General features: G+C 46.3%; 1 protein-coding gene across 3 annotated transcripts; it reads left to right on the forward strand.

Annotated features, from left to right (window-relative positions):
- Nucleotides 1–701: 701 nt before the first annotated feature.
- On the forward strand, nt 702–9,895 carry LOC121713438 (adiponectin receptor protein 1-like). Of its 3 annotated transcripts, none has more exons than XM_042098025.1 (8): nt 702–843; nt 2,926–3,195; nt 3,386–3,502; nt 3,865–4,036; nt 7,374–7,560; nt 7,835–8,022; nt 8,656–8,849; nt 9,387–9,895. In XM_042098025.1, the coding sequence occupies exons 2-8, from the start codon at nt 2,977–2,979 to the stop codon at nt 9,513–9,515; spliced, it is 1,206 nt and encodes a 401-aa protein (XP_041953959.1). In that variant the 5' UTR covers nt 702–843; nt 2,926–2,976; the 3' UTR covers nt 9,516–9,895. The 3 variants fall into 3 exon arrangements, with proteins under 3 accessions (XP_041953959.1, XP_041953957.1, XP_041953958.1); XM_042098023.1 differs by lacking the exon at nt 702–843 and adding an exon at nt 2,043–2,173; XM_042098024.1 differs by lacking the exon at nt 702–843 and adding an exon at nt 2,222–2,568.
- Nucleotides 9,896–10,546: the final 651 nt, after the last annotated feature.

A 10,546-nucleotide genomic window follows, 5' to 3' on the forward strand; every position in this document is an offset into this window, starting at 1 on the left:
AATGCAGTGAAATTATGTCTGGTATCAGCCTATTTGTGCATTAAGGGGGAGGGGGGGTAAAAAGTGCAGTAGAAGAGGGGTTTAGTAGATTAAGTGGCAAGGGCTGCATAAGAAAGGTGGGGGAGGATTGGGATTGGGGGGGGGGGGGGGCACCAACAAGGAGCACCCAAGAGCAACAGGGGCAAGGAAAAACTCCCTTACCAAGGAAGAAACCTTGGGCAGATCCACGGCTCAAGGGGCTAACCCAACTGCCAGGGGTCTTGGCAATGGCAACCATGCATCAGATATATACACACAGTAAATGAATATATGTGTACAGACCCCTGGTTTACACTAATTTTTTACTTTTTAAGGATAAATAAAGTTATATAATAAAGTTTTATATATATATATATATATATATATATATATATATATATATATATATATTTACACCCAACTGCAACTGCAGCTTTTAACTTTATTTATCCTTAAAAAGTAAAAAATTAGTGTACACCAGGGGTCACACGGAAACAGCACCACCAGATGCAAACATACATTATTACGCACAGGACAAACAATGGACCACTGCACATTTTTCTGATGTCATCGTATGGTTTCTGTGACATTCGAATGAGTTGACGGTCATAATCAAAATTGAGAGACCACTGTAAATTTGAGTATGACCATAAACTCATTCGAATGTCACTCAGCAACCAAAGGCTGCATCAGAAAACATCAGAAAAATGTGCAGTGGTCTCTTATTATGACCTCCATACAGTATAGGTTTAGTCAGGCTTTTTTAATAGTGAATTTCCGTCAACGATTCCCGGGACACTGAGAGACCGGGCTGCACGAAACTTGGTGGGTATGCAACCCCACGAGGGTGACACAGAACCATTGTTTTTCGTCAATCGCCCACCCGCTGCAACAGGCTCCCCTAAAGGAGGGTAGACCAGAGAACACAGTTTTCTGTGAATATCTTGAGAACCGTAGGGCCTAGGATGACCAACTTGTTTTGTATGTTGGTCTCAAGGGGCCATGTCAACCCATCCCATATCCACTCATTTGAAGTAGGCCTATAGCGCCACCTAGTTAAAAACGAAAAAGCAAAAACGAGGTGTTGTAATCGCAGGTATCTTTGCCTGACAGGTTGACAAATGCACGGAATTTGAAGGATCATTATGACACCCTCTGAATGCATGCCAAGTTTCGTGGAATTCCGTTCATGGGGGACCCTACAATAAATTAATATATGTGTACATTTAGTGACTGTACACTACACACACACACACACATACACACACACACACAAGCACACACACACACACACACACACACACATAAACACACACACACACACACACACACACACACACACACACACACACACACCATTACCCCCCACACACACTCACAAGCGAACACACACACACACACACAGACATATAAAACACACACACATGCAGGCAAGCAGACACACACACACACACACACACACACACAAATTGATAAGCGTGATTTATTTTTTGCGGAGAGAATGTGAAGCACTGAGCGGCGGTCGTATTTTGTACCGCTTTGCGGTACATCTTCCTGTAGCATAGGATCATTTGTGCCTCTTTCACGTTGCGATTTCGGAGGGGGGTTGGGGGTGCAGTTTCCTACCCGAAACTAGAAACTTGCTAGGTCGGTATACAGAGGGCCGCTCAGATAATGGCAGAAGTGCCGTTCGTCATAAATATATGTGCCATCAAAATGATTTTGGAAATCTTATGTTAAGGTCAAAAAACTTTAAGGTAATTCAACTGTTGGCCTTTTATTTGTAGGCCTACTTTTGGCGTTGCTGTTTGTATGTTTGGGGATTGCTAGGATTGCTTGAGTGTTATTTGGGAAGATTTTGTTTTTGTTTTTTTACTCACGTGAAAAGGGTGGCATTCAGATACTATGTATTTTGGTGTACAGAATATGCTATAGATATTAGTGTTGCAAAGGTGTCTTGCATAGGCCTATAATTCTTTGCTATGAAAAGATGACGTTTTCGGTTCCGTAGCGTGAGTCCCTCCCTGCTGATTGTTTACCAGCTGCTTCACGGGTACGAGGGAGGACCGGGAGGAGGGCTCATTTTAGGCTACTGTCATTTCCCCGGTGAATCGCAGGCGGAAGCGCTAGGCTACTCGCCAAAGTGTAACGCAAGGTAAGAAAACGGTAATATCCCGTAGGCCTATATATCATAATCCCAGAGAGACCGTATGGAAGACGCGCGTTATGTGCCAAACACATCTGGAATGGCCAATCTATCGAACAGCTGAAATCTCGGTTAGCTTCCAGTATTAGCAAAAGGCAGTATGCTAGCTCGGATAATATACGGAAGGTTGCGTGCTTGTTCCGAGTAGCCTACTGTGCCTCTCTGTGAAATTATAATATTTAAGTAACGACTTGTTTTACAGCCAGTACCCACTTTAGATAGTGACCTGGTATTTGGAAATGAATATGTGACAAATGCTGTAAGTTTCTCCGTGGGTCGTACGCTTGTCTATCCGGTCTAGCAAGTTTTGCCACGTAAATCGTGGTATGGTGAGCTGACCAAAGGTAATTTTTAATTTTACCTGTCCGTTCTCTCTAGTCTGTGACATCTGAGTTTATTATTATTTTCTCACTTAATTTACGGTGGTATACTGGAATACGCTTGGAGTTAGCCCTCAGCTCACAGGGTAGGTTACATTGACGTGGTAGTTTTGACAAAGGTTATATTTAGTTGTAATTCAATTTCTAAATAAGTACAGACAGGTTTCTCTTGATATTCGCACTGTTAGTGTCAAAAGTATATTTTACAGGATTGGCATTGTGTTTTGTAGAACTGTCAAAAACTCTTTATTGTTTATGTTTGGAATTTTGGTATTGTAGACATTTTATCATCTGTGTGTGTGTGTGTGTGCGTGTGCGCAGCTTTGTTCCTAAGTGTGTGTAAGCAGGCTAGGCGGTGGGGCCGATCTCCCCATGACGGCCCGCGGCCATGCCTCGCGTAATGCAGCCCACCGAACGTTCCTGGAGGAAGAACCGGAACTGCAGGGCCCGGTTCTAAATGAGAACCCGCTTGGCCACAGGCCGCGACCCAGAGATCCTCCGGAGCCAGAGCTGATGGACCCAGAGCCGGACCCAGAGGTGACCGAGCTGGGACCCCTTCTGGGGGCGGCATCCCCCGTTTCCAGCCCCCGCGTGAGTCCCCACAGAGAGGACATCCTCCATTCTCACACAGAGAGAGAGAGAGAGAGAAAAAGAGAGAAAAAGAGAGAGAGACAGACAGACAGACAGACAGACAGAGATGTGTTGATGTCAAATAGTCCTCTTGTTGGTTATGTAGTTGATTGTAAAAACTGTGTGTGTGTGTGTACGTGTACGTGTGTAGGGTGCATCAGCATTCCCTGAGGATGAGGAAGAGGACGATGAGGAAGGGACGCACGTGATGACACTCCCACTGCAGGCACATCATGCCATGGAGAAGATGGAGGAGTTTGTGCACAAGGTCAGTGACCCGTCTGAGATGTTTACCAACGCAGCTCACCTGGACTGACTACATACTTTACCTGTGTAATGCACCTGCACTGAATCTACATAATACTTGTGTAACACACCTGAATCTGCATACTTTACCTGTGTAATGCACCTGCACTGAATCTATAGATTGTACCCATGTAATACACGTGTACTAAATCTACATACCTGTGTAGCCAACCTGTACTACTGAATCTACACACTGGCACTAACTCTACTGACTGTACGTGTATCTCACCTGTGTGTATGTGTCTTGTTTGGTTGTTTGTGTGTGTGTGTGTGTGTATGGTTGTGTGTGTGTGTGTGTGTGTGTGTGTGTGTGTGTGGGTGCAGATGTGGGAGGGCCGCTGGCGTGTGATCCCGTACCAGCTGCTGCCAGAGTGGCTGAAGGATAACGAGTACCTCCAGCACGGGCACCGCCCCCCCATGCCCTCCTTCAAGGCCTGCTTCGGGAGCATCTTCAGGATCCACACCGAGACTGGCAACATCTGGACACACATGCTGGGTATGACACACACTCACTCACACATACACGCTCAATCACTCACTCACACATACACGCTCAATCACTCACTCACACATACACGCTCAATCACTCACTCACACATACACGCTCACTCATTCACTCACTCACTCACTCACTCATACACACTCACACACTCACTCACTCACTCACTCACACATACACATACACGCTCAGTCACTCACTCACTCACACACACATTCACACACTCACTCACTCACTCACTCCCATACACGCTCACACACTCACACACACAACACACACATACACTATTGTCAACATTAATAGATCTTGGGCTCTAATTTATATGACGGAAATGAGTGTACTGTCTCTCAAACTAATGTATTAACCATAAAAACTAATGTATTAATTTAATACCATGAGAAAGATTCTAATCACAAACACTGGTGGTCAACACAATGCTCCCACATGCCATAGGCAACAATGACCAATCAGTAACTTGCAATACTCTCACGTCACCTTTTGGTATCACCTCAGCTTGAGCCTTGACAGAGGTGATGCCAAATACAGTACCAGGTGGTACCAGTTTTTCCTAACGGGAAACCAAAGAAACCAATTGGAGTTCAGCAGGTACCATTCAGTGGAAAACCGGCATCAATTCGTAAGACACTTTGGTCATTGACTAACTGCACTTTGTCGATTATTTAAATGAGTGAAAGTGAATTCGAGAGCCAGTTGTACTGGTTCTGCTATATGTCAGCATTCCTTTCACAATAGCTGTGATGTCAACTGTACAGTAGCCACGATTATAAGTCAAACCAGCAATAGTTCAAGCGAGACACTTTGCTCACTGACTAGCTGTGCTCTGTCTGTGATTGACATGAAGGCCCAGTGAGTGAGAGTGAAATAGGGAGCCAGTTGTACAGGTTCTGCTACACATGAGCAGTCCTTTCATTACATCGCTACCTCTGTGAGGTCAACTGCAATCATGATCGCTTACAGAATCATTAGTTCATGTGTGTATCAGGAACGGAAACTACCTCAGACTTTCACATGTGTGCAGCCAACTGAAGCGAAAGTCATGTGACATGTCCACATAGTGAACTAGAAAGTGTCTCAAAGGTTATTGCTCCATTTCCTGGTTGGTGCTCCTTTCCCATTTCCTGATTCCAAAAGCTCCTCCCTCAGATCTTGTACCCAGTACGAAGATATCACACAAGCAAAAATACAGTACACACACACACCAACAGTTTGTTGGAGAGGGAGTTAAGTCATTTAGAGACGATTGACGTCGCAGGAAGTGCATCATAACAAAGGGACGCCAGACCCTCTTGTAACAGCTGTACTCGGGGATACTGCAGACTCGTAAAATTAGTTAGTACATAAGGCAGAAAAACCTCATGTTTCCTCATACTGCTTCCTTATGTTGCAATGTGCAAAACAGTCAAAAGGATGCCTTTTTGTATGTGATTTCTGCAACAGTGATACTGAAAATGTGTTGATAGCCTATACTTGTTGATTTTTTTGCTGTAGTGTAAAGCATGTCACACAGTAGCCTAGCCTACATAAAACACTTAGTTGGTGTGATATAAACATCATAGTAATTTATTTCGTCAGTCATCATGTTCATGTTAATGAATAGGAAGGACATTTAAACCATAGCCATAAACCAAAATTTCGCGCAATATCTGCCGTGAGTCCCTATGCATGAGTCACAAGCTCCTCCCAGCTGACTCTGGCAGATCACGTGGACAGTCAGTCGCAATCGATTATATAATAAATAAATGTTAATTACGAATAATAATAAAAAGCTTCTACCTAATGTGACTATTTTTTCCATGAACTGTAAAAGAAAACACGTTTTTTCTCGCTGTATTCTCCATAAAGAGTAAATTATGTACTTATTTCCGGAATTGACGTCACTTCCTGGACTCATCTGAGGCTGGTCTGAGGTCTCTGAATGACTTGACCCCTACTGGTTTGTTGGTTAGTTTGTAATGCCAATATGGCAGTTGTCTACACATATCCCGCCCCTTCTGCGCAAAAAAGTTGTCCTGTGAATACATTGTGCCAATCATGTGGTGTGTTGTGAATACATCGTGCCAATCATGTGTTGTGATCTCACCACTGGAGCAAGGTTGGTGTCGTAAAGCCTTGCGCACATGCATTTCTGCCCAAATAGATGCCCGATAAGTGCCCAAAAAGCGTTGCAATATGGCCGCCGAGTGGAGGGACTTGCCTAAAAGGACTTTGATATAGCTGTGGTCTTGTGCGGTCTATACCTGTGGTCTTGTGCGGTCTATACCTGTGGTCTTGTGCGGTCTATACCTGTGGTCTTGTGCGATCTATACCTGTGGTCTTGTGCGGTCTATACCTGTGGTCTTCTGCGGTCTATAGCTGTCATGGTGTTTTTTCCACCTCGGTTTGTTTAGATGTGCTTGGTTGTCCTGGGTGGTGTGTGAGCGATCACTGAAAGAGAGATGGTTGTATGAAAGCAGTAGTATAGAACAGTGGCCACTGCCCAGGGCCTGTGACCTCCGCCCTGTACACAAAGCCCAGGGTTAAGAGAGGCCGCTCCGGGCGTAGCGCTCAACTGGTCCTTAATTATGACCCCACACAGGGTCAGGAGAGGCCGCAGCATGCTGCCAACTGGTCTCCTCCCCTCAGTCTGACCTGACCAGTCACCCACAGTAGTAGGACTGCTGACCAGTCACCCACAGTAGTAGGACTGCTCCCATTCTGAGGCCGGTTCGATCCCTGATTGGGTGGGGGAGTGATTAAACAGATCCCTGATTGGGTGGGGGAGTGATTGAACAGATCCCTGATTAGGTGGGGGAGTGATTGAACAGCGCGTTCCTGTGTCTATATCCACGTATGAGGTGCACTTGAGCCTCCTGACCACTCCCTGGGCACCTTTGGGAGATGTAGGACCGCATAACCATATCCATGATGCATTATGTGAGATGTAGGACAGCACAACCACATCCATGATGCATCATGGGAGGTGTAGGACAGCACAACCACATCCATGGCTCCTCCTTGTGTGGCTCTGCACACTTTAGAGAGAGAGGGGGGGGGGGGGGGAGAGAGAGAGAGGGAGAGCACAAGGGCTTTGGAGATACTACACTATTTAAGCACAAAGATAAGACATGGTCAGTTATAAATATGTGATATGTTACTACATACTGTATGTATGAACCTGGTGAGTGACTGCCCACCTGCAGGCCTGATGTGTTTGATAATCCATAATGTGTGTGTGTGTGTGCGTGCGCGTGTGTGTGTGCGTGCGTGTGTGTGTGCGTGCGTGCGTGTGTGTGTGTGTGTGCTTTGTGTGTGTGTTGTTGTTTTCCTCCCGCAGGTCTGATCCTGTTCATATGTCTGGGGACGCTGACGATGCTGCGGCCGAACGTGTACTTCATGGCGCCGCTGCAGGAGAAGGTGGTGTTCGGAATGTTCTTCCTGGGCGCCGTGCTCTGCCTCGGCTTCTCCTGGATCTTCCACACCGTCTACTGCCACTCCGAGAAAGTCTCACGCACCTTCTCCAAGTGAGGGAGCTCTCTCTCTGTGTGTGTGTGTGTGTGTGTGTGTGTGTGTGTGTGTGTGTTCAAGGGTGGGGGCTTTGTCCTTGATCCTGTAGATGACTGTTCGTGTTTAGCTTCAGCTCAGTGGCTGTTAATGGCTCGCTGATTGTGTACAAGTAGAATGATCCCTCACACTCTCCTTCTGTGTTATTTGGACTCCTTCTCACTGCTCTTCTCTGTGTGTGTGTGTGTGTGTGTGTGTGTGTGTGTGTTTCTGTGTGTGTGTGTGTGTGTGCAGGTTGGACTACTCTGGCATTGCGCTGCTGATCATGGGTTCGTTTGTGCCGTGGCTCTACTACTCGTTCTACTGCTCGCCCCAGCCGCGGCTCATCTACCTCTCTGTGGTGTGTGTGCTCGGGATCGCCGCCATCATCGTGGCCCAATGGGACCGCTTCGCCACGCCGCAGCACCGACACACCAGAGCCGGTACACACACGAACACACACACACACACACACACACACACACACACACACACACGCCACAGCACCCACATGCCAGAGCTGGTACACACACGAACGCACACACACACACGCCACAGCACCCACAAGCCAGAGCTGGTACACACACACACACACACACACACAAACACACCCACAGACACACATACAGGCACACACACACACACATGCACAAACACACACCACAGCACTGACCCACCAAAGCCGCTCCCCATTTCTTGTCTGTTTTCTCTCTTTCTGTTGTTACTTCATGGTCTGTTCATCCCCTTTCTGTCTCCCTCCATCCTTCCCCACTGTGTCTCTGTGTCTCTCTCTCCCCTGGGTCATCTGCTGACTGTCCTGCTGTTTTGCCTCCAGTGGCATAAGTGCTTTTCTGTGTTCTGTCTTCCTGTGTCTGTCCGACTCATCTCCCTCGAGCTTAGTCACTGTTTCATATCAATACACTCCATGTGTTTGTCTCGCAGCAGTTCACACAGCACTGAGAGTTTTTATCAGTACAAATTGGGTCATGTTATTGATTTGATCCGGAGTGTGAGTGAGTGTGTGTGTGTGTGTGTGTTGTGGAATGAGCTTGTGCCGTGTGTTTTTTTTTCTTCAGGTGTGTTCATGGGTCTGGGCTTGAGTGGCATAGTACCCACGATGCACTTCACCATTGCGGAGGGCTTTGTGAAGGCGATCACAGAGGGCCAGATGGGCTGGTTCTACCTGATGGGCGCCATGTACATCACGGGAGCTGGCCTGTACGCCGCCCGCGTCCCCGAGCGCTACTTCCCCGGCAAGTGCGACATCTGGGTGAGTGATCGCTCCACACACCAGCCAGCTGGGCCACAGTGAGAGAGGAGAGGAGACTTCTGTCATGTTTCCTTTTAGAAAAGTGGGAAACTGAGTTTGATTTAGAATGGCAGGCTGCCTTTCTCAAAGGTGTCTTTTCAGATGAGTTGGAGGCAGCATTACTTGTACTTGGAGGTATTACATTACTTGGAGGCATCTGTACTTGTACTCTGCACAATGACAATAAAGTTGAATCTAATCTAATCTAATGGTGGGCATACCTCTGTCTTCTCTACTCTATCCCTCTCCCTTCATCTGGCACTCTATATCCCTCTTTCCATCCCTCCTCCACCTCTCTTCCTCTTCTCCTCCTCCTTCTCCACCTCCTTTCCTCCTCCTCCTCTCCTCCACCTCTCTTCCTGTCCTCCTCTACCTCTCCTTCTCCTCCTCCTGTCCTCCTCTACCTCTCCTTCTCCTCCTCTCCTTCTCCTCCTCCTGTTCTCTTCCTCCTCTCCTTCTCTTCCTCCTCTTCTCTCCTCCTCCTCCTCCTCTCTGTAGTTCCAGTCCCACCAAATCTTCCACGTGCTGGTGGTGGCGGCCGCCTTCATCCACTTCTATGGCGTCTCCAACCTGCAGGAGTTCCGCTATGGCCTGAGCGGGGGCTGCACGGACGACTCCCTGCTCTGACCAGTCACAGCAGCACTTCCTGCTTCCTGCTCCCACCACACCTCACTTCCTGTCATGTTACCATGGAGATGGTGCCACCCTGATCACCTCACCCAGCCAGTGCCCTACACATTCTCTGACAAAAACCATAAAAGAAATTAGTGCATGTGTGCGTGTGTGTGTGTGTGTGTACATGTGTGTGCATGTATGCGTGTGTGTGTTTGTGTGTGTTAACTGTCAACCCTCTGAGGAACCTCAGAAAGCTTCACTTCTGTTTGATAAGAGTGTGTATTATGTCTTTGACAGAACAATTACAAGAAACACTGAATCATTCAAACTCTGTAATTGAAATACTTGAAGTGCTCAGTATATTCATATAAACAGATGACATGTTCTCCCTGTTGAGTGTGCTGTGTTTTTATTGCACATGGTGAAGCATGCTGTGTGATGGTACATTTGGGGGAGCTTTCTTTTCCAACTCCACATGGACATAAGGATCACTTCAGGCCTGTTTAAGAGAAACAGTGATTCTGTTTACATGGTCATTAATATTTCGACTATTGACGAGTTGTTAATGGAATATTCCATTCATATTCCTGTTTACGTGTAACACCGTATAGTCTGATTATTACTAGCAAAGACAATTGATTCTGTAAAGGTGTCTGCACTGGAAATTCTGATAGGACGTGATAATGCAATTAAGATGTATACAACACACCTCAATGTGACTAAGATCGGAAAACTCCTAGTCTTAAATTGATTACTTGTTTCGCTTATTCCGACTATGACCTTATTGGGGTTAAGGCAATCAGAAAATTCTATTGCCTTAATTGGGTTAATATTGTAATATTGTCCTTGTAAACATATGGGTGTCACACAGAAGTGATGGACTGAGATTGAATATCTTAGTTATTTTCAACTCAGTGACGTTGATGTATAAATTGTAAAGTTAGATTATTTACTATTTAGCATGTAGTTTGTAGCAGTCCTTTTCCTGAGTTGTTTTGAAGGGTGTGTGTCGTCATCAAAGCTGGCTATGATACTAGCTAACC

This window comes from Alosa sapidissima, chromosome 7 (assembly GCF_018492685.1).
Source record: "Alosa sapidissima isolate fAloSap1 chromosome 7, fAloSap1.pri, whole genome shotgun sequence".
NCBI lineage: Eukaryota > Metazoa > Chordata > Actinopteri > Clupeiformes > Clupeidae > Alosa > Alosa sapidissima.

Bases quoted from the DNA above. Each gene is read 5' to 3' on its own strand.
- LOC121713438 (XM_042098025.1), top strand. From the start codon at position 2,977: ATGACGGCCCGCGGCCATGCCTCGCGTAATGCAGCCCACCGAACGTTC. The intron at 4,037-7,373 runs GTATGACACACA...TTCCTCCCGCAG, and splicing joins CATCTGGACACACATGCTGG to GTCTGATCCTGTTCATATGT. The intron at 8,023-8,655 runs GTACACACACGA...TTTTTTCTTCAG, and splicing joins GCACCGACACACCAGAGCCG to GTGTGTTCATGGGTCTGGGC.